General features: G+C 41.9%; 1 protein-coding gene across 1 annotated transcript in view; it reads right to left on the bottom strand.

The window, feature by feature from the left end:
- Positions 1-21,473, bottom strand: part of lpcat2 (lysophosphatidylcholine acyltransferase 2) — a 69,975-nt gene extending 48,502 nt beyond the window's left edge. Inside the window, exons 1-7 of the mRNA XM_060837730.1 lie at positions 21,289-21,473; positions 14,606-14,748; positions 6,817-7,037; positions 5,070-5,182; positions 4,896-4,956; positions 3,718-3,776; positions 2,692-2,726 (exon numbers count right to left, since the gene is read on the bottom strand). Of these exons, the coding sequence (XP_060693713.1) occupies positions 2,692-2,726; positions 3,718-3,776; positions 4,896-4,956; positions 5,070-5,182; positions 6,817-7,037; positions 14,606-14,748; positions 21,289-21,435 (779 nt within the window). The 5' untranslated portion in view covers positions 21,436-21,473. The remainder of the gene's footprint in view (positions 1-2,691; positions 2,727-3,717; positions 3,777-4,895; positions 4,957-5,069; positions 5,183-6,816; positions 7,038-14,605; positions 14,749-21,288) is intronic.
- Between the last annotated feature and the right edge of the window lie 3,295 nt (positions 21,474-24,768).

Raw genomic sequence — 24,768 nt, 5'->3', positions numbered from 1 at the left:
ATCTTAACCGGGAAAGAAGTTAAACATTGCACCTCAACATTCAATGGCATTACCATCACTGAACACCTCACTAACACCCTGGGGGTTTGTAGCAACCAGAAACTGAACTGGACTAGCCATATCAGTACAGTGGTGAAGAGCAGGTTAAAGGCTGGAGATTCTGTAGCACATTACTCTCTTCCAATTCTACCATTTAGAAGGCACAATTCAGGGGTATGATGGAATATTTCACATTTGCCTGGATGAGTGCAGCTCCAACAACATAAGAAGCTTGACATCATCCAGAACAAAGCAGTCTGTTGAACTGGTACCACATCCATAACCATCTGTTCACTTCAACACTGCTGAATAGAAGCAGTGTGTACCATTTAAAAGATGCACTGCCAAAATTAAACAAAGCTCCTTGGACAGTACCTTTCCAAGCAATAACCAATAACACAACAGAAGCAGATACATGGGAACACCAACACCCGTAAGTTCCTCTTTAAGCCAATCATTATCCTGACTTGGGAAAATATCACTGTCCCAAATTCCTGGCATCCCTTCCTTGATAGCATTGAGAGCTTGTACATTCCAAATGGACTTCAGCAGTTCAAGAGACAACTTACCTTCTCAAGGGGCAACTAGGAATGAATAATAAATGTTGGCTCATCCAGTGATACCTCCATCCCATGAATCAGTTTAAAAAAATCCACATAGTTTTCATGTTTTAAATCAGCAAGGAAAGCATGCAGGGAAAAAAAAACTTAAAAATGGAAAGATATCAATATTAATTTACACAGCCGCATGTGATACAGGAGAGTTTGCATGCTGATGCGGCTAGGAGAGAAAACAGGGGCTCTTTGGTATCCTACTAAGCAGGACATGATGGAAGGTCAGTCTATGATCCAATAAACATATCCTGTGGCTAACTAAAATCTCGAGGAGATTTGCCTTGACAAAACCAGGAGAACAAAGAATCAGTCTTCTGTTGAAAGTCGTTTGAGAACAATTATGAGCCTGAAGGAGAGAAACTTTACCAATTAAGTGATGTTAAAACTCAAGTGAACCTATGGAAAAATGAACCCTTTGGAATCTTGAAGCTACAGTGAACTGTTTCCTATCAAAGCAGTAATTGTGTGGAAAGGCGGCTGTCAAGTATATACATGTATTGTAGTTTATCAGTGGTGATAGAACATTAACAAGGATTTGTCTTTTCTGTAATTTACAGTATTAGTTACCTAAGTAATGCTTAGTTAATGCTGATTGTCACAGTATAAAGTTTAAAACATTAAAAGGAATTGAACAAGATGTTCAAGTTGGCAATTAAAATCTCTGTTTAAAGTTGTGTCTACAGGGATCACAATAGGTAGATTTGAAATAGAAACCTTCAGAGGAGTGAGCATTTATTCAAGGAGTTGATAACATCTTCAAAGATTTCATAAGGAAGGGCTTTTAGAGATCGGTTGCAACTTCAAGTTGCTATCTATCAAGGCTGAGTTTCTCTGAAGTATTACCAAAAGCATTCTCTATGTTGGCTCCATTATCAGCCTTCCACAAACTAACTCATGCAAAACCCTTGTTCAACTCCTATTCTGTCAAAGCCTAATGTGCTTGTTAATTCACACGAATTCTCTACTCTTCAATTCATACATGCAGCTCTCTCTGCAGCTTTACCCCTTCTCTCCACCACCTAATCTCCTATTTGGCTAGCCCCTCTTTCCTCCCAACCTCAAACTCAGATCTTCCATGAGATCCACCATCTGATCCCTTAACTGTAACGGGCTCTACTAAAGGACACAAGGGGTAAAACTCCACAAAATTGTTGTTCCAAACTCAGAGCCGGAAGACATTTTTATCAGCTATTCTACTGTGGTCACTTCAAATAGCCAAAATATTTGCACACATGCAGCACTTTTCTTTTTGTTGAGTATCTTTTGTGATTAACGTAGGTCAAAATGCATGATGAGTTCATGATTTCACCAAAGTTTTCAGAGGAAATACAAAATTAAATAATAAATCAGCATTAAAACATGATATGGAAACAATGATTGAAGAATGACACAAAGTAGTTTGGGGCCTAGTTATGATGTCAAGTAATAATGCATCACAGAGGGAGGAAAGTACGAAAATAGGAAAAACGAAAAGAATAAAATTGAAAAGAAAAAATTCTTAGCCCTATGCCTATTTCACTTTAGTATTTTTCTGGAAGATGGATGACAAGAAAGGAAAAGCTACAATATCCCCGAACAAAATGACTCACACGTTCTCTTGCGTCTAGTTTGACTATGAAGATTAACTGAGACAGAAATTAACACACAGGAATTTAAGCACTATGAATGATCACATTTTACTTAAAGTAGTTGGCACCAAAATAGAAAAGCACTTCCCATATCTGCTTAGTGCCAGGTGACCTTATTCCTAAATATGGTGCCACAGTCATAAGTACTAAATGGCCAAGCAGCTTTCTAACAATTTGGAAAGACATTTTGTTTGTTGTGGAAACATCACTGCATTGATTTTGCTCAGCTTCTTCCCCTATTACAACTTCCACAACATTTCATTCATCTTCAACTTTATTTATTTTGTAAAGATATATTTTACATGCTCCTATAATTTTACACAGCTTTTAACAGAATCTTGATATAAACCCTCAAGCTGGTTTATTACCAGCCATTATTCAACTTTTCTAAATTACACTACAAAACTTACGCATTAGGTCCTTGCCAAGTCCATGTAACTGTGTCCTGTTGGAAAATATTTTTAATAATCAGTTTAGCCACTTACAACTTAATGCTTGCGAAATATTAAACACTTGTGAACGCTAATCAAAATCTAATGGAGTCACATATTGAAATCACAACTTAATTGTTGTGAAATTGGTGAGGAAAATCTAAGAATAGTTTGCAGCTTGCTATAAAGAGTGTAGATACTATACAGAGCAAGTCACATGACTTTAGAAGCACTTCCTCAATCAAATAATGAAGTTATTCCAGTTCAACTACAACACTAACATTCATACAGCAATGTGGAAAACTGCCCAAGTTCCAAATCTCTTCTATATCCATAAGTAAATACTCTTGGGAGTCTTTAGACAAAGTAACATTTGAGATAATGTGGCACATGGTTGACAAATGGTTGTGCATTTGTAATTACATTACTTAGACTTCACAGGTTATGATCTGGTCATACTTCTGACAGTCACATTGATATTTTTACTGTAATATGTCAACTTTTTAAAGTCACATCTTGTGACATGATTGATGTTCCACATGTTCTATTCAGATTAACTGTAACTGGAGCTATTTATTTCAATCTATTATTTTGAACACTTTATTTGACTTGTATAAATATTAAACTTACACGTTTAAGATATAATAAACAAATCAGAACATAAATCTTAGATAGACTGTTTCCTTAAGAAATGCTATTTGAAAGTCCTCAACATTAAAATGCTGAGCTTAAAATCTTGGTGTTTTTGAGCAATTGCCTCGAGCAACTCAGGAGAAGCTAACTAGTCCCTTAACTTAAAAAGAGACTGACCGAACTGGCACAGTTTCAGCCAATAGTGAAAAAAAAGACTCATTAGTTTTTTTAAAAATAAAATTACACTCTCTGACAGTGGCCCACTACAGAAGGTAAAAGTTGCACCCATATTGTATCTATTGTTACAAGAGATTTAGGGACCAGAAGAGATGGAAGATGAAATAAAACAACATTATACACATAAAAACTCACCAGTCTGTTTGGATATCGAATAATTACAGGCTGAACAGGGACTCCAGGAATAAAAGCACCTGCAAACATCAGAAATAGTTAAGATTCTAATAATTATTTGAAGCTAGAAAATATTGAAAGTTTTAATAATTCTTGATTTAAAATTTTGCAAGTATTAAATGTCGTGACTGGAGAGACCAAAGATTATATCTTGCCATATTATTCAGTGTAACATGAATGTGATCTTTGAAAATTTGAGATGAAATATTTGGACCTTTTGGCATTCGTTAAGTTTATCCTATCCCTATCCAGTAACCTGCTTCAAAAGGCAGTTTTAGGAGGGTAATAATTAATATGTGCCCATAAGTAAAATAGGTTTTCCAATTACTAGTAATAGATCAATTAAAGGCATCAGAAATCCCAGTGAAAATAAGTTGATTTGTGAATTACATTTGCTCAGGGCTTTGAAAGAAATGAATTCTCACCACATATATGTGGAAAGAAATGAGGTTTGATATCTTTATAAAGTAGATCCTTTCACCTGGGCGGGTACCAGGGTGGGCAGTCTTAGAGGTGGTTGAAAGGTGTAAGGGCGGACCGAGAACTGGAAGGGGCATGGGGTGGACCGAGAGCCAGAAGGTGTGTAGGGGCGGGCTGCCTTAGAGTGGCCGGAAGGTGGGAGGGACAGGGGCTTGCTGATTCTGTATTGTATGCACTGTTTTCATTTAACTGGATTGGCTCTTTATGTACAAATGTCATTGTTGATGTCTTTTCATGTTTGAAACTGGGATTTGAGGTTTGTCCTCATCTCCTTGTAGACTGGTTGAACGGTAGGGTTTGGGGCCTGGTTTTGCTGCTTCTCTCCCTTGTAAAATTGCTGTTGTATACAGCTGTAAATGTTAACTGTTTTTTGTGAACTGTATTTTGTAAACGCTCAATAAAATAATTTTTTAAAAAAAGTAGGTCCTTCTACTAATTTGCTCAAGTGATATTAAAAAAGTCAAATAGCAAAAAAAGTACAAATTCAAATTCCATCAATTGCTCCTTTGTAGTTTTAACTCTTTCTTTACTAACGAAATAGGATATTCTTAGGTGGAACAATTGAACTCTGATTACTCTTCAAATTTTAAAGTCTCTGTATAAAAGGTATATGTGCACAAGGATATGAGCATAAAAATTTGACAGAACAATGAGCTCACCTGATTTAAAAGTGATGAGGCAGGTACGATTTGTACAGGTACCTTCTGGAAAAATCATCAGCTTGAAAGAAAAAGAGTAGTATTTCAAAGATGCATACTTAAAAATGTCCCAGGTCTTTAAAATAAACTGTCAGAGTTTAGACAATCATATTTAGTTATGTTTGTTTAAAATACCTGAGGCCATTTTCCTTTCGATTGTGCACGCTTTGTAATCTCTTCAACAGTTTTCCTTCGAGAATTTGTCTCATGGCGTGATACCAACACAGGTTGAGAACACTGCAGTAATACTAAAGCACAAAACAGAAGGCCTTACAAACTATTTCTTCTCTCATTACACTATTTTAAATCAGTCATATTACCTGAAAAAAAACTTGAAGAACAACATAGTAAGTGGAAGGTAGAAGCGCAAATTAAAGTTAAAGAATAAAAGTTCACCTATTCAAACTGAAAACCTCAGTTAATAAGGCATTGATATAATTTTGACTACAATAGTTTTATTCAGTCCCATGTTACACACTGTTTTTTATGATATATTTTACTTAGTACTTTATGCTCTGCCTCTGTTAAGCTACTTAGAAATTCTTTTTTCAGTGGTTGTAATTGAGTTCTTCGGTAAAGACCTAATTTAAAAAAAAATACTTGACATGAAGGAATAAAATTCTCAGTAAGGGATCAAGTTTCCACTTTGAACAGTCACTTTAAACATTAAGCAATTCTGGTTGGGAATATCATCAGATTGGTGTAGAATAAAGCTTTTTCTGCTCCAGGCTAACAATGTACCAAAACTTTTCCTTCGAAAGGACTTTTAATGCAGAAATCTGATTTTGTCTTCACTTCTACCACCAGGCATCATTTATTGCTGGTAATTGGAAATGCATTCCAATCATTTATACTAATATAGCATCTATATAACAAAGCATTCCAAGGCATTTTACAAGGTCACAGTAAAACAAATTATGACATTAATCCGTGTGAGAGAATTTCTAGGTCAGGTACCCAAATGTTGATCAGAACGGTAGTTTTAAGAAATATCTTTAATGAGTAAAGTATGTCCTGGAGTTATTGCATTTTGTCTTAGACCAAGGTTGTTTCTTTTAAACTCACGGGATGCATGCTTCACTGGTTCAGCAGGCATTTATTGGCAACCCAGATTGCCCTGGGGAAGGTGGTGGTCTGCTGCCTTCTTGATCACCTGCTGTCCTTATTAGCTGAGATGCAGACAACCTAGCCACACCTCCAGATTGGTGTCTGTTCACAGCCAAAACTCACTTGCTGGTACAGTTGATCACCAAGTTGAAAAACCAGATCCCTTTCTTAGTTTTGACACTGATTACATACCTGAATACATAACCTTTACTGTCTTGAGTGACCATTAGTTTATCAAACAAAACTTAAATTTTACTAAAATGCAATCCATTTCACTGAGAGTTGCAAAGAAAAAGTTACATTGCGACAGTGGTGGTGGGAATCAAAAGAAACAAATATGTATAATAGCTCACTGAGGTGCGCAATAGTTACAAGCAAAATATCATAGCACTGATAAATATCAATGATAAATATCATGGTAAAGATCTCGTTTGTGAGGTTAGTTAGCTTTATAAGAATGCAAGATTGTTAAATAAGCCTAATGAGCATTATATTACTTATGATCGCAATTTCCACTACTTTAATATTTGTAAATCCTTTTCCGCTGTCCTTCAGGCAGTGAAATGCTTGAAATGGATCAAGAAAGGAAAAATGTCTCTTTGAAGCTATTTACTGATTTTTTGTTTACATAGATATTGTACTCCATGAAAAATACTCACAAAATGTTACATTTTAACAACCTTATCACATATCAAGTTAAGCACTTAGCAACATTTTGAGACTCTTAATGCAAACAATGCATTAGAAACAACGATTAAATTCTTAAAGAACTCACATCCAAACAACGGAATGTCAGCATTCTCAGCTCTTGAGACAGTTGATGGCATATCAGCAACGATATTCACAGCTGCATCAAAGAAGCTTGAGTGGGGAGCAACGACAAGAATCGGTGCCTCTGTTGCATCGGCCTTTTTTCCCTTCACCTTAATTTCCATGAAGCCCATACAGAACAAAAATGCACGACCCAAGGACTTCAACACAAATCGTGAAGCACGGCTGTAAGTGAAGTTCAATGATATGAAAACTTAGTACTTCTTTCAACTTAGACAATGAAAACAAATCTGATTACTTTTATTCGGAAAAGGAAGAAAATGGAAAGCCCTTCCTGCCAGAAAATAATTTTTAAACTAAATTCAAAACCATATAGTTTGAAGATTTGTATTTATGCTTCCTTTGCAAGATTGGTATCAAAGAGATGATCTTAAATAACCTTAGTGACAAGGAAAATATCAAAACTTCTCTCAAGTGTTAGCAAGTTTTGAGAAGATTTGCGATTCTCTCAAAGGTGTATTCAAATGCTGGGAGTCCAATTTTAAAACAAACTTGATTTTAGATACATAGGTAGTTGTATGCACTGTCTGATCAGAAAGGGCAGCTAATAAAGTCAGGTGCTAGGAATTGAAAAATGAGCTTCTGGTTACTTTTGAAAAAGACCAATAGCCTGGCACCTGAGGACAGTGTCATTTGCACTTATACAACATGATAGGGTCCCCATTAGGAAGAGAGCACCTATACCACAACCATTACTGTTCGTGCATCCACTATCTCTTAGCTACTTGCATTAATATCCTAGATTGCAAACTATCAGGTCCAGGAGACTTATAAATTTCCCCAGTGATTGCCATTGTGTTTACAGTGGACCCCCTTACCCAAGGGGGATATTTTCCAAGACCTACCACGAATGCTTGAAACAGCAGATAGCAGTGAACCCATTCATTTAAATGGGAAACATACTTCCCCTGCAACTCCCTGATCCCTGGTTCTGGAATGATCCATGTGATATGTTCAGGCCACAGTAAACCATGGGTAACAAACCATGGGAAGTGGACCCGCAGATACGATGATCGCCCTGTATTTCTTTCCCACATTTTGCATCTTTATTACATTGTATATTTAGAATGCTACTGGTGCCTTTTACTAGGAGCCACCTCGTGCTCCCGCGAGGAGGCTGAGCAGTTCATCAACTTCACCAACACATTCCATCCCGACCTTATATTCACCAGGACGATCTCTGACACCTCCCTCCCCTTCCTGGACCTCTCCATCTCCATCAATGATGACTGAGTTGACAGTGACTTTTTTTTATTAAAAACAAACCCACTGACTCCCACAGTTACCTGGAATACATCACCTCCCATCCTACCTCCTGCAAAAATGCTATCCCGTATTCCCGATTCCTCCACCTCCCCCGTATCTGCTCCCAGGAGGACCAGTTCCACCACAGAACACACCAGATGGCCTCCTTCTTTAAAGACCACAATTTCTCCTCCCATGTGGTTCAAGTTGCCTTCTGACGCATCTCATCCACATCTCGCACCTCCGCACTCAAACCCCACCCCTCCAACCGTAACAAGGACAGAACCCCTTCTGAATCCTCACCTTCCGCCCTATCAACCTTCATATAAACCTCATCATCCGCCAATATTTCCGCCACCTCTAAACAGACCCCACCATCAGAGATATATTTCCCATCCCAACAATTTCCACTTTCCGCAAAGACCGTTCCCTCCGTGACTACCATGCCCCCCAACAACCCACCATCCTCTGCCACCGCAGGAATTGCAAAACCTGCGTCCACACTTCGCCCCTTTCCTCCATCCAAGGCCCCAAAGGAGCCTTCCACATCCAAAGTTTCACCTGCACATCCACCAATGTCATTTATTGTATCCATTGCTCCTGGTGTGGTCTCCTCTACACTGGAGATTGGACACCTTCTCGCAGAACGCTTTAGGGAGCATTTCCAAGACACCCACATCAATCAATCCCACCGCCCCGTGGCCCAACATCCCCTCCCACTGTACAGAGGACATGCAGGACCTGGGCCGCCGCCTCCACCACCACTCCCTCACCACCTGATGCCTGGAGGAAGAACACCTCATCTTCTGCCTTGGAACCCTTCATCCCAGGGCATCAATGTGGACTTTACCAGTTTCCTCATTTCCCCTCTCCCACCTTACCCAGTTCCAACCTTCCAGCTCAGCACCATCCTCATGACCTGTCCTACCCACCAATTTTCCTTCCCACTACCCGCTCCACCCTCCTCTCTGACCTATCACCTTCACCCCCACTCCCATCCACCTACTGTATTCTTTGCTACCTTCACCCCAGCCCCATCCCCCTCCCACTTATCTCTCCACGCTGGACGCTCCATGCCTATATTCCTGATGAATGGCTTTTACCGAAACGTCGATTTTCCTGCTCCTCGGAAGCTGCCTGACCTGCTGTGCTTTTAAAGCATCACTCTAATCTAGATGCCTTTTACTGTCAAGAACAATGTAAAATATCTATTCACCATCTCTGCTATTCTCTAGCTCTCCACTATTTCCTTAGTTTGCAGTCTCAAAGGGATCTATGTTTGCGTCAGCATCTGTTCCCTGTAAGGATAGAAGCTCTTACTGTCTGTTTTGATGTTTTTGCAAAGTTTGTGAAGGTTTGTAGCTCAGATTGAGATTTAGGGTGTAGGATTGCTCGCTGAGCTGTAGGTTTGACATCCAGATGTTTCATTACCTGGCTAGGTAGCATCATCAGTGGTGACCTCCAAGTGAAGCAAAGCTGTTGTCACCTGCTTCACCACAAACCCCAGGAACCCAATCCAGGAGAAAGATATAAATAGAAAGCAGGAGACAACAGCTTCGCTTCACTTGGAGGTCACCACTGATGTTACCTAGCCAGGTAATGAAACGTCTGGATATCAAATCTACAGCTCAGCAAGCAAACCTACACCCTAAATGTTTTGATGTTATTTGCTGGTATTCTCAAAGTGCAGTTTCTCCCTCATTCTTTTCAAATTTTAATTTTTTTTGTCAAACATTACTAGTCTTTTGGTTTAAAGTTACTCTTTGGAACATAGAATTGAATTGAAAGGAAACCATTCAATGTTTAACTTCTTTGGCTAATGATGGTTGATACATCCCCTTACGAGAAATGTTGTCCCTCACTTCAAAACCTGACTCTTTGACCTGATTTCTGGCCACCCACTCGCTGTCTATTTTTTTGTTTTACAATGCCCCCGATGTGCTTTGGGCCATTTTGCTTTGTTAGACATGCCGCATAGATATATGGTGCCATTGCTAAACGTTGCCCACCACATTGTTCCAGAAGATTGGCAGTGTATCTTAAAGGTAAAGTTAATTAAATAGGAGTGTGGATGAAAAGAGCGACCAATGATTGGTCAAGGCAATAAATAATCAAATTATGTAGACACAGCTAAATAAAATCTGCCCGTCCGTCATTTTAATGCAATGAATATGCTTAACAGATTAATTCTGTAGCCATCTGGTGCAACTCGTGGATTAGTATTGAACTACACTTCTTTCAGCAGAAGCCTGAGGGGATCTGTGTTTTTAAAGGAATGCTTGATATGATTTGATAATTTCTTTCCAATAAAATTCAAATTCACTAAATTAGACAAAAACATTTTTTATTAAATTCCAGGAATACTATTGGACAAACAATCATACATCAGACTCTCAAAAAAGATAACGTAGTCACATTCCTAAAATCCTGAAACTGCCTCCTTAAATTTGACATGTTTGCAACAGCTTGAAGAAATGCTATGAGAGATTATTCCAATAAAATGATTTTAGTTTGAGTTAATGAATTCAACTTAAAAAGTAATGAATACTTAGCAAGAAAACAGATGCATAGCAGATCAAAAGCCCTGATAAAATCTCTTGGACGATTCCAAAATTACATACCAACATAAAGCAATCCAGAATTTGTACAGCAATTTTAGAACAGACAAAATATAGAAATCAGTGAAACTAAAAAGTATATTACAAATCAAAAAGTTACTGAAAAAAGTAGGCTGACTGGTGATGCTGCATTCACAGTGGAGTACTTCTGAAACAAATGCTTCAACTCTAAAACATTGTACTACAATTTACAACATTATCATCCTTTTATACTACCATCCTTTAATCTTTGCATTAACAATTATTCATAATTTTCGATGCATCAATTTCTTGAGGGTTAAATTAATAAATTTCACCTGGCATTTCATAATCTGCTCTGATCCACATCTAGCCAATCAAAAATTCCCATCAGACCATAAAAATCACCATGAACCTTAATAGTGTCCATTAGAACATGACTTCTTAAAATAATAAAGTTAAAAATCACACAACACCAGGTTATAGTCCAACAGGTTTAATTGGAAGCACTAGATTTCAGAGAACTGCTCCTTCATCAGGTGGTTGTAGAGTAAAAGATCATAAGACAGAATTTATAGCAAAAGTTTAGTGTTATGCAACTGAAATTATACATTGAAAAAGACCTGGATTGTTTAAGTCTCTCATCCTTTAGAATGAACATATTGGTTTCAGTTCATTCTATAAAACGAACTGAAACCAACACGCTCATTCTGAAAATAACTGGAATCAAAGCTTACCTGGCATCAAAAAAAAGAGTGCTTGCTGGCCAACACTGCTTCCTGTTCAAGGGACAGCTTGATTCCATGACCTTGCCTTCCCTATTTCCTTATCGCCAACAAACTAATAACGCTCCAGGATATCTGCTCTCATCAGATTTTTGGTTTCCAACATCCTCCTGATTTAATTGTTCTATAGCTGGTGGCCCTACTTTGGACTACTTGGATTCTAAGCTCCCTTTCGACATCTCTCCAATTCTCTACATCACCTCCTTCCTTTAATGCTCCTTAAAATCTACTTGATTTACTAAGGTTTTCGGCTGTCGACACTAATATTGCCTTTGTGACTATCAGATTTAAATTTATTGTAACTAAAAACTGAACTGCATTTTTACAAGTTTGCTTGAAACTAAATAGTTGCTGTTTCACCCAAAATATTTTGATGAATCAAATCCAATAAATGTGTTATGTAATGTTATTAGTGGCATTCTTGTCTATGTGCCTCTGCTGCAGCAAGTGTGCAGGATTTTGCTGGACATCCTGGTGCAAAGAGACTATGTTTATTATATTCTAGCAGGCATGTGAACCTGCCTATTATACTACTTTCCTGCTGTTACAATGATTATGCTACAGATTACTTATGTTTCTATTGTGGTGTATAAGAAATGTTGTAACAATGTGATTGTACTTGTCAATGGCTACATGCTTTTTCACAGTCAAATTAAGTTAATCACAGCAAAATTATATTACACTCATGCTCCATTATGGCCTCAGGCAAAGCAAATTACTCCTTATACTGATAAAGTTTTCATTTGCAGTTTTTAGCAAAAGCTTGAAGGGTCAGTGGGAGGGATGGAATAAACATGGAAGAAAACACTCATTTATATTGGAAATCTTATTCAAGAATTAACAAGTTAGCTCATGTACAGTCTTCATACACCAAAATGCATTATGGGGTAAAACCATTTAAAAAGTGATTTTGTTTGGAACTGCAGCTTTATATACAAGGATGTTGACAATTATTCAAATCCAATTTGTAAGTCTAAACAACATGCAATCTATTACGGCAGTATCTGTGCAATGTACCTTTTCCTAGGTATAATTATTTCTGAAGGGTCACTAGACCCAAAACAGTAAATCTGCTTTCTCTCTGCCAGACCTGCTGAGTTTTCCCAGCAGTTTCTGCTTTCATTTCTGATTTCCAGCATCTACAGCCCTTTTGGTTTTATGCAATCTATTATTCCTTGTAGGACTAAAAGGTTGCTTGGTATTGTCCAAGATTTAATTTATTGAAATACCCAATTGAGACAGAGCATTAATATGCATACATAGGAAGAGCTCTTATAGCACAATGGCAGTGCTACTACTACCACTGAGTCAGGAGGTCAAGTATCAGTCTCGCCTGCTCCAGAGGTGCATCATAACATCTCTGACCAGGTTAATTAGAAAATATCCACACATACGTAAGGTTTAGGGGTGCAGGCTCATTCAGATGTAGATGGGTGGGTACAAGTGTGGGTGAGTGGGAGATGTTGAGGGGAACAAAGAAATGGAAAATTATTTACTTCAGGTTACAACAAAAATCAGAAAAATTATTAGCAATAAATCTTTAATAGACACTTGCTGAAATATGCTGACAACAATTTAGCTGTGAAGTTACAAAGCATAAATGAAATCAGGTGATATGAAAGAGGAGAATTATCTATAACCACATTCAGGACTACTGTCATTGCCCATCCCACACCACCTTCATCTTTACAAGCGATGTCAGCAATTACAAAAATGTAAAATTCACTTTCTCCATTGTGAAATTAGAAGACTAGATATGGGAAATCCAAAATTAGGCAAAATGATTACATCAGAACTTAACTTCCTGTTGATGCATAAATTGCAAGAAATGGGCAACAGCTAAAAGGGAAGAGCTTGTTCTCTAAAAATGAGAAAATAAAGTGGCAGAGAAAGCCACTCTGTGCTCTCGACATATTGTAGACTAGTTTACAATTGATGTTGACATTTCTCAGTATCCTAGATCTTACCTCAAATTCCCTAAAATTGCAAACAAAAGCTCTACAAAAACAACTTGAGTTCAACCTCTACAGAAGTAAAAATAGAATGGGACATAAAAACACAATTGGCAATGTAAATCAGTGCACAACTTATCACCCTAGCATGGCTGACTGGGACAAGGTTTACTGACAAAGTGAATAATCTGAGCTCAATAGCTACATTAGCTAGATGAATTTACAGAAATCAAAAATTTGCAGCAAGTAAACAAATAGATATCAACCATATCATATTTTAATTTATTTGAAAAGATCATCTGAAATCAGTTCTTTCCTGTTCTTTCAATGTTTATCCTATCTAAGTCACACATTGATTGTTTACAGGTTCCACTCTGACACACAATTTACTGACATTTTCCATTTAGATGGTGAGGAAAAATATTTATTCGCAAGAGACACTGAAATCCTGCTGCCATTGCCAATGTAAAATACTCCCTTCAGAAAATGAGACAACAAAATATATATACTAGAAGTATCTGGGTGACAGTGCATTTTCTTAAATTAACCGTGTGTACATATTATGACACATCTCAACGGGAGTTGGGACTTGAACCTAGACCTTCTGGCCCAATGGGGACAAGATGATTACACCACAAAAGCCCCTTGCATTTTGTTTCCATTAGTGCCAATACAGGTTTGGTGACAGATTAACTTGAAAAACAAATGCAACAGTGCTTTATGTCCCAAAGAAAGCACAAGTTGTGTGATCCCTCAGGGATGAGCTCTGCAACCATATCATGTGACAACAGCCTGAAATGAAAAGTGGCCAGAGATTAACAAACCACTAAGCAAACTTTGATTAGATGCCATATGTTAGAAGAACATGCAGAGTTCAGTTATTATCACACACTGGATACAAACGAGGCTCAAGAAACAAGAACTGGAGTAGACCACAAACCTCTTGAGCCTGCTCCATTCTATATAGTCATGGCTGATCTTTTATCTTAACACTATTTCCCATCTACACTTCAGATACAAGGGACTGCAAACTGCATATAGCATCCGGCCAACTCGTGTCAGCTTCTTGATATGGAAGAGAGATACGACTTAAGGACATCCTCCAGTGAGATAACGATTGCTATCCTGTCTTGACAGTGAATATCTATTTCTAACCAAAAATGACCAGAACTTACCGTTTCCAGTTTGGAATTGGGTCTGAATTTGCACATACTGGGCAGCACACCCGTCCTAAAAGTGCACACGGCCAAGCGACGAGGGCAACAAAGAAAATACAGAGAAGACGCAGAGGTACAAGGGTGATGCTAGCCACAGCTACCTAAAGACACAAAGTAAGTTAAATGATTGTCAACTAATTGCAGTAATAGCAGAAAAATAATTTCCATTAAAAAAGGTAATAAATCAATCTTCAATTTTTAAGTACTGCACTCAGGGTAAAGTTAACTCACCCAATAAGACAAAGAACTGAGCCCCACAAACTACAGAACTGCATATAGACAAAGAGATACAAAAACAAATGATGACCATAGCAAAGGCAAATCCTAATCTCTGATGACCCCCTACATCCCTGACTCCACACTTAGCCAACCATCATTTGCCCTTCCTCCTGAATTTAGGCATAGTGTCAACCATACTAAATCCTCTATTTACAATATTCATATACTATACTGACTACACAGTATTGGCCATACTTTCTCCTGATCTCATTACCTATGCATAATAAAGATGTTGCCCACACACTCACCATGCACCTTATTGAACACCAGTACAATTAAGTGCAATTTTTATAAACTTACCCTGCTGGCATCTCAATGTTAACACTGCATTCCGACCATTGTTGTCCACGAGTGCTAATCCCTCACTCTGACCCTGCTGACTCTTCAGTGCTAATCCCTCACTGACCCTCATCATTGCTGACCCCTCACTTTGACCCCATTGACTCCATTCAGTGCTGACCCCTCACTCTGACGATCCTGTTGAAAATCACATCACCAGATTATACTGCAACAGATTTATTTGGAAGTACTACCTTTCAGAGCGCTGCTCCTTTGTCAGATAATTAGTGGGGCAGGATCATAAGACAATTTATAGCAAAAGATCACAGGGTCATGCAGTTAAAATGATATACCAAACAAACCTAGATTACTGTTAAGTCTTTCATCTGTTAGAATGGTTGCAGGTTTTGGTTCATTATATGTAAATCCCAGAAATTCTTCAAGTCACATTCTCGAGATAGCTGAGATACCACTTTTAAAAATAAAGTTAAGACAATGTATTACAGGTGTGAGGTCAGAGTTTGTCTGTATCCCAATCTTGAGTCAGACTGGTTCTATTTCCAAAGTAGGAATTTATAAAATGTTATATGGATTGACTGCCTACAGGTTGTGTTCTTTTTGAGCAAAAACAGAATGCATCTGCAAAGATAATTCGGCAAAGGCAAATCCTAACCTCTGATGACCCCCTACATCCCTGACTCCACACTTAGCTAACCATCATTTGCCCTTCCTCCTGAATTTAGGCATAGTGTCAACCATACTCTATTTACAGGTTGTGTTCTTTTCGAGCAAAAATAGAATGCATCTGCAAAGATAATTTGGCAAATGCAAATTCACCCCATAGACTTGGGTGTGTGCACCACACGCAAGTGAAAGAGCTCATGTGCACGTGAGTGAGAGTGCTTATGAGAGTGTGTGTTTGCATGTGCAAGTGCTTGAAAAAGGGTGTGTGGGGGAGAGAGTGTGGTACCCATGAGGATGGCCTCAACTGGGACTTCGACTTCATGTCACACTACAGGTGACCCCACTACACTATAAACACATTTACATACTCTCACGCAGACCCTCTCTCATACACATGATCTCTCCAGACACACGTACATTCCCCCACACTCACTCCCACACCCTCTCAGGATTATACTCCATCACATTCACACACAGACTCCAAGCATGCACACACACTCATGCTCTTTCTCCCTCACTTGCACCGACATACACACACAAACACACAAAGTCTATGGGGTGAATTTGGAATTTCAGAATTGTATTTACAGATACAGGGGGACTGTCGTATCTGCAGATCCAGTTACTGCAGCCCGAATGCTCCAGAACCATGGACTGGGGGCCACTAGGGAGGTAAATTTCTCATTTAAATGAATGGACTCACTACTATCCATAGTTTCGGGCTTCTTCGGTAGGTCTTAGAACGGATCCCCCAAAGGTACAGGGGGACTACTGTACATTCTATATTTGCTCAAAAAACACAACCTGCAGGCAGTCAATCCATAACACATTTTATAAATTCCTACATTGGAAATAAAACCAGTCTGACTCAAGATTGGGATATAGACAGACTCTAACCTCACAACTTTAATGCATTGTCTTAGCTGAGATGCCACTTTTTAAAATAAAGTTATCTTGAGAATGTGACTTAAAAGTAGTTCTGGAATTTACATATTAAATGAACCAGAACTTGCAACACATTCTAAAAGATAAAAATCTTAACAGCAATCTAGGTTCGTTGAATATATCTATTTAATTGCATCACACTAATGTTTTGCTCTAAATTCTGTGCTTTATGATCCTGCCCCACCATTTACCTTATGGAACAGTGCTCTGAAAACTAGTACTTCCCAATAAACCTGTTGGACTATAATCTGGCATTGTGATTTTTAAACTTTGTTCACCCCAGTCCAACACTAGCATCTCCACATCTTTTGACCCCCCCCTCCCCCCGACACAAAGTGCTAACCCCTCACTCTGACCCTCTTGGACTACCCTCAATACCAACCCCTCAGTCTTACCCTATTCAACCCCCAGTGCCAACCCCTCAATCTGACTCTGTTGACCCCCTCCTTCAATATCAAACCCTCACTGACCCTGATGATCCCTCACTTTGACCTTGTTGACTCCCCATGTGTTGACCCCTCACTCTGACCGTTGACCCAAGTGCCGACCCTTCATTCTGACCCTGTTGACCACCACCCTGTGCTGACCCCTCACTCTGACCGTTGACTTCCTAGTGTCGACCCCCTCAATCTGACCCTGTTGATCCCCACCCATCCTGTGTTGACCACTCACTCTGACCCTGTTGGAATCCTCCCAGCACGGATTCCTCAATCTGACCCTGTTGACCCACCACTTCCGCCCCCACCAGCGCCACTCACCTGCAGTCTGCTGACATGCCCCCCACAGACCCCACTGTCACTATCCCCACCCCCCAGAACCCTGAGGGGCACATTACCCCTGCTCATGACTCCACCCCCATTCCCCCCATCATCACACCCACTCCAGGTACTGGCTCCGACCCCACTCCCAGCTCCACACCCACACCAGATCCCAGCTCCCAGCCCTGCCAAGTTTTCACCATCCCTCCAGACCTCTCCCTCACTGAGGACGAACGATCAGTCCTCAGCAAAGGACTCACCTTCATCCCCCTCCGTCCACGCATCAATGAATTTAATACACTCCGCGACATCGAACAATTCTTGCGTCGCCTCCGACTCCGAGCTTACTTTCACAACCAGGATTCCCGCCCACCTTCCAAGGACCCCTTCGCCCACCTCCAACACACTGCATCCACCTGGATACCCCGCGCTGGCCTATTACCTGCCCTCGACCTCTTCATTTCCAACTGAGGCCGGGACATTAACCGCCTCAACCTGTCTACCCACCCTCCCCCACTCTAACCTCTCACCCTCACAACGCGCAGCCCTCCAATCCCTCTGCTCCAATCCCAACCTCACCATTAAGCCAGCGGATAAAGGGGGTGCAGTGGTAGTCTGGCGCATGACCTCTACACCGCTGAAGCTAAACACCAGCTCAAGGACACCTCTTCCTACTGCCTCCTAGACCATGACCCCACCCCCATCACCAACCATCATCTCCCAGACCATACAGAACCTCATCACCTCAGGAGATCTCCCACCCACAGCTTCCAACCTCATAGTCCGGGAACCCCGCACTGCCCGGTTCTACCTCCTTCCCAAGATCCACAAGCCTGACCACCCTGGCCGACCCATTGTCTCAGAATGCTCCTGCCCCACTGAACTCATCTCTACCTATCTTGACACTGTCCTATCCCCCCTAGTCCAGGAACTCCCAACATACGTTCGAGACACCACCCACACCCTCCACCTCCTCCAAGACTTCCATTTCCCCAGCCCACAATGCCTCATCTTCACCATGAATATCCAATCCCTCGACACCTCCATCCGCCATGACCAGGGCCTCCAAGCCCCCCGTTTTTTCCTCTCCAGACGTCCCAACAGTACCCTTCCACCGACACTCTCATTCGTTTGGCCGAACTGGTCCTCGCCCTTAATAATTTCTTATTTGAATCCTCCCACTTCCTCCAGACCAAAGGGGTAGCCATGGGCAGACGTATGGGCCCCAGCTATGTTTGTTGGCTACGTAGAACAGTTGATCGTCCGTAATTACACCAGCACCACTCCCCACCTCTTCCTCCGCTACACTGATGACTACATTGGCGCCACCTCGTGCTCCCGCGAGGAGGTTGAGCAATTCATCAACTTCACCAACCCATTCCACCCTGACCTTAAATTTACCTGGACCATCTCTGACACCTCCCTCCCCTTCCTGGACCTCTCCATCTCCATTAATGATGACCGAGTTGACAGTGACTTTTTTTTTTACAAACCCACCGACTCCCACAGCTACCTGGATTACACCTCTTCCCACCCTATCTCTTGCAAAAATGCCATCCCGTATTCCCAATTCCTCCGCCTCCGCCGTATCTGCAATTTTCATCCCACGTGGTTAAAGGTGCCCTCCAACACATCTCGTCCACATTCCGCACCTCTGCCCTCAGACCACACCCCTCCAACCGTAACAAGGACAGAACGCTTCCAATGCTCACCTTCCACCCTACCAACCTTCGCATAAACCAAATCATCCGCCGACATTTCCACCACTTCCAAAAAGACCCCACCACCAGGGATATAATTCCCTCCCCACCCCTTTCCGCCTTCCGCAAAGACCATTCCCTCCGTGACTACCTGGTCAGGTCCACGCCCCCCCTACGACCCACCCTCCCATCCTGGCACTTTCCCCTGCCACCGCAGAAACTGTAAAACCTGCGCCCATACCTCCTCCCTCACCTCTATCCAAGGCCCTAAAGGAGCCTTCCACATCCATCAAAGTTTTACCTGCACATCCACTAATATCATTTATTGTATCCGTTGCTCCCGATGCGGTCTCCTCTACATTGGGGAGACGGGACGCCTCCTAGTAGAGCGCTTTAGGGAACGTCTCCGAGATACCCGCACCAATCAACCACACCGCCCCGTGGCCCAACATTTCAACTCCCCCTCCCACTCTGCCGAGGACATGGAGGTCCTGGGCCTCCTTCACTGCTGCTCTCTCACCACCAGACGCCTGGAGGAAGAACGCCTCATCTTCCGCCTCTGAACACTTCAACCCCAGGGCATCAATGTGGACTTCAACAGTTTCTTCATTTCCCCTTCCCCCACCTCATCCTAGTTTCAAACTTCCAGTTCAGCACTGTCCCCATGACTTGTCCGGAATTGTCCGATCTGCCTATCATCTTTTCCACCTATCCACTCCACCCTCTCCTCCCTAACCTATCACCTTCATCTCCTCCCCCACTATACTCTATGCTACTCTCTCCCCACCCCACCCTCCTCTAGCTTATCTCTCCATGCTTCCAGCTCACTAGCTTTATTCCTGATGAAGGGCTTTTGCCCGAAACGTCGATTTCGCTGCTCGTTGGATGCTTCCTGAACTGCTGTGCTCTTCCAGCACCACTGATCCAGAATCTGGTTTCCAGCATCTGCAGTCATTGTTTTTACCCCCTCACTCTGACCCTGTTGACTCTCCCAGTGCTGACCCCTCACTGACCCTGTTGAGCCCCCCCCCCCCACTCTGTGCTGACACCTCACTCTGACCCGGTTGACCCCCACTCACCTTGTGCTGACTTCTCACTCTGACCCTATGGACTCTCCCCCACCCACCCAGTGTTGACCCACCACTCTCACCCTGGTGACCCCCACCCACCCAGTGTTGACCCACCACTCTCACCCTGGTGACCCCCACCCAGTGTTGACCCACCACTCTCACCCTGGTGATCCCCACCCAGTGTTGACCCACCACTCTCACCCTGGTGATCCCCACCCAGTGTTGACCCACCACTCTCACCCTGGTGATCCCCACCCAGTGTTGACCCACCACTCTCACCCTGGTGATCCCCACCCAGTGTTGACCCACCACTCTCACCCTGGTGACCCCCACCCAGTGTTGACCCATCACTCTCACCCTGGTGACCCCCACCCAGTGTTGACCCATCACTCTGACCCCAGTGACCCCCACACCCACCCTCCACGTGCTGACCCATCACTCTGACCCTATTGACCCCCCACCCACCCTCCTCGTGCTGACCCATCTCTCTGACCCTGTTGACCACCCACCCACCCACCCCATGCTGACCCCTCACTCGGACCCTGTTGACCCCCACCTATCCACCCCATGCTGACCCATCTCTCTAACACTGTTGACCCCCCACCCACCCCATGCTGACCCCTCACTCTGACCCTGTTGACCCCTCACCCCATGCTGACCCATCACTCTGACCCTGTTGATCCCTCACCCCATGCTGACCCATCACTCTGACCCTGTTGATCCCTCACCCCATGCTGACCCATCACTCTGACCCTGTTGACCCCTCACCCCATGCTGACCCATCACTCTGACCCTGTTGACCCCTCACCCCATGCTGACCCATCACTCGGACCCGGTTGACCCTCACCTATCCACCCCGTGCTGACCCTGTTGCCCAGTAACGGCTATCCCACTCTCGCACAGTCGCCTCCCAATTCTTCGCGTACCTTGAGTTTGTCGGTCACGCTGAGGTGGACGTGATAAATGAACGGGTTGATAATGGGTGGCTGAAAGAGCGAGTTCTGCCTGGGCACCGGGAATACCCTGTTGACGGACCGGATCCTGCCGGTATTCATGGCACAAGAGCCCGACATAGCACAGAAGATCGACTTCACCGCCGACTGCACCCGGCTCAGCCCGGAGCATGCGCAGGACGGCCAAAGCGACGCCTCTGCCCCGCCACGAGCATGCGCAGAGCCGTCCCTGTAGCTCCGCCCCACTGCGAGCATGCGCAGAGCGACCCTGTGACCAAGCCCCGCCTTTCATGCCCTGCCCAGCGACATGCGGAGTTTAAGTAGTGACTTTGACAGAGGATTAAATTGACTGACTTTATTCAACCCTAATCGGATTAGCTATGTGAAGCCGTACCTGTTGTATAATGCAGCAACGAAAACAAAATGTTATAGTTTCAATTTTTTGGGTCTGATAGTGCAGAGGCATTCCTCTCCACAACAAGTCACTGCAAGATCTTTAGGTGAAATGTGGTTCATTTATCTCATCACAGACACACACAAAGGGCTCTTGTTGTGCTGTGGTTTTGCCACCACTTCTGGGCTACAAGGTTTCAACTCCTCCCTCCTCTAGAATGTGTTATAACATGTCTGAACAGAATAAAAATACTTAGAGGTGTTTTTTTTGGTTTTCAGTTAGGGAACGTGAGCGTAGTTGGCTGAACGAGTATTTATCTCCATTCTCCACCTGCCGTTGAGGCGGTGGGGGTGAGCTGCCTTCTCGTCCGAATGCAGTTAGGGAGGGAATGTTTCAGATTTGTTTATTTTAGTACATGGTCAATTTCAATTCCATGAGGTCCTAAAAACATGTCTTTTCTTTGCTTCACTTTTTTTTTAGAAGTTCTGTTTTACATGCAGCCTTCCGTGAAGAGGAAAGTCAGTTTGTAAATCTGAAAATTGTTCAACACCCACTTTAAATTGAAAATTAACTGTAAGGTCACCATATCAGGCAAAGATTTAAAGTGGGGCAATCATTTTTCATTGAAGATTGATTTCGCAACAATAAAGAGGCGATTTTCTCAGTCAAATGATTGTTTTTCATTAATTCTCAAGCCCTGGAGGGTACCAGCACAAAATGAAGAATGCATAAAAAGTCATTTATCAGAAAGAAGGGAACAGTGTTGTCGCAAAACAATTTATATTGAATGAAAACAATCTATAAAACTCTTTACGGAGATGGAAGTTCACTCTGTTCAAGTTTGCCTCTGCTCTACTGACTTACCATTTGTAAGAGACCAGAACATAACAGCGTGAACTTGAAACAGACCAAAGACGACATAAATGAAAGGTATTTCACTGGAATAGAGAGAAGCTGTAAAAGGAATGTTGACATCATAAAAAAAGTTTTAATTCAGTAAAATGGGAACAGCTAAGACCATGAGTTGATGAGTCAGTGATTTGACAGAAAAAGATCATCATGAAAGAGGTTTAGAGAAATCTTTTGTGCAGACAGCTGTTTGAACAAGCTACGTCACATCACGAACAAGTCAGAATCAAAACCATCGTCGCTTTTAAAAAGGAAGTAGTGTGCACAATATTTGTAAAATAACTTTAAATGTTTAAGGATGATTGGCATAGTGAGCAAGGGAAAAGGGAAGATTAATTGGTCATATGCTCATACAATTTAGAGGACTTGGGCATGCAGGGCTACCCAGCCGTTGGCCATACTACAGCACCAACCCTCCCTGTGTGTTGCACCTCCTTACAGAGATACCACTGGACAGCTCACTGACAGCGAAATCTTTGTACACAGGAGGAAGCAAACATTAGGGATGAAGGATAGTGCAGGGCAAAGGTGTTAACAGGACCCAATGCCATGACTGTGCATTGTTTTCTTATCTGCAAGTAGTGTAGTAGGCAGATCCCTCTCTGTTGAAACTCATGTGTGGCCATGGACTGATACCAGATGGTGAGAAAACTTTCGAATAAAAAGTGAGGTCTGCAGATGCTGGAGATCAGAGCTGAAAATGTGTTGCTGGTTAAAGCGCAGCAGGTCAGGCAGCATCCAAGGAACAGGAAATTCGACGTTTCGGGCAAAAGCCCTTCCTGATGAAGGGCTTTTGCCCGAAACATCGAATTTCCTGTTCCTTGGATGCTGCCTGACCTGCTGCGCTTTAACCAGCAACACATTTTCAGCAGGTGAGAAAACTTTGGCTATTCTAATCTAAGCTACACCAAGTCCTGATCAGCCATGAGCATTCTCTTGTTGATCTATATTTGCATCTCCTCTTCCAACATGTGAAACATAGAAAAGTTACAGTACAGAAGGAGGACATGTTGACATAAGTAATGAATCAAAATTATTAGCAACTGCTTATTCTTTACTTCAGAAGGAAGCTTGTTTACAAGAAATAATGAAGCAAGTGATTGCAGTACTTTAAAAATGTTCTAAGTAAAATTGATGTTTATAGAAAAGCAACAAAATGGGCACAGGATCTAACACTTATTCTATAAAAGTATTTTAAACAAACTGAAAGATGAACTTAAAATTGAAATAATTTGGTGAGTGGGACATTCCTTCTGAAAAATCAGAGGAAGAAGACAATGGGAGACAGTAAGGATTACAGATGCTGCATGTCAGAGTCAGTAGATTTGAGGCTGGAAAAGCACAACAGGTTAGAAGGATTTTGGCCTGAAACATTGGCTTTGCTCTCCACAGATGCTCTCTGACCTGCCGTGCTTTTCCAGAATGAGAAAGGAATTGGCTTCAAGCAGTTCTGCTCTGCCTTTTCATGCCACAGAAATTAACTTCTGAGTAGGAAGTTCTTGCATTCTAGAAACTGGAATAGTCAGGATACTGTTAGAGAAAGCCCAAATAGAGCAGCAGAGATTCAAGCTGGAATTCAGGGAATTCCAGACAGAATGCTATCTGACCTGCTGTCTTACAGTAATAGAGATGTACAGCACAGAAATAGAAGCTTCAGTCCAACTCTGCCATGCCAACTAAGTATCCTAAACTAATCGAGTCCTGTTTGCCAGTACTTGGCCCATATCCTTCTAAACTCTTCCTATTCACATACTCATTCAGATGCCTTTTAAACGTTACAATTATACCAGTCTCCACCATTTCCTCTGGCAGCTCATTCCATACATGCACCACTCTTTGCCTGAAAAAGTTGCCTCTTAGGTCCCTTTAACAACTTTCTCTTCTCACCCTAAACCCGTGCCCTCTAGTTTTGGACTCCCCCACTCCAGTGAAAAGACCTTGTCTATTTATCCTATCCATGCCCCTCATAATTTTATAAACATCTAAAAGGTCACCCCTCAGCCTCAGATGCACAAGGGAAAACAGCCCCAGCCTCTTCAGCCTCTCCCTATAGTTCAAACCCTCCAGCATTTGTTATTTTCAGAATCAAGGGAAGATAATTCCAGGAAAGAAACATGAGAATGAGGGAGAAAATAAAAGACAAAGAAAGA

Source organism: Hemiscyllium ocellatum, chromosome 17 (assembly GCF_020745735.1).
Source record: "Hemiscyllium ocellatum isolate sHemOce1 chromosome 17, sHemOce1.pat.X.cur, whole genome shotgun sequence".
NCBI lineage: Eukaryota > Metazoa > Chordata > Chondrichthyes > Orectolobiformes > Hemiscylliidae > Hemiscyllium > Hemiscyllium ocellatum.
Note: the sequence above shows the minus strand (reverse complement) of the source record. Positions and strands in the feature narration are given on the sequence as shown.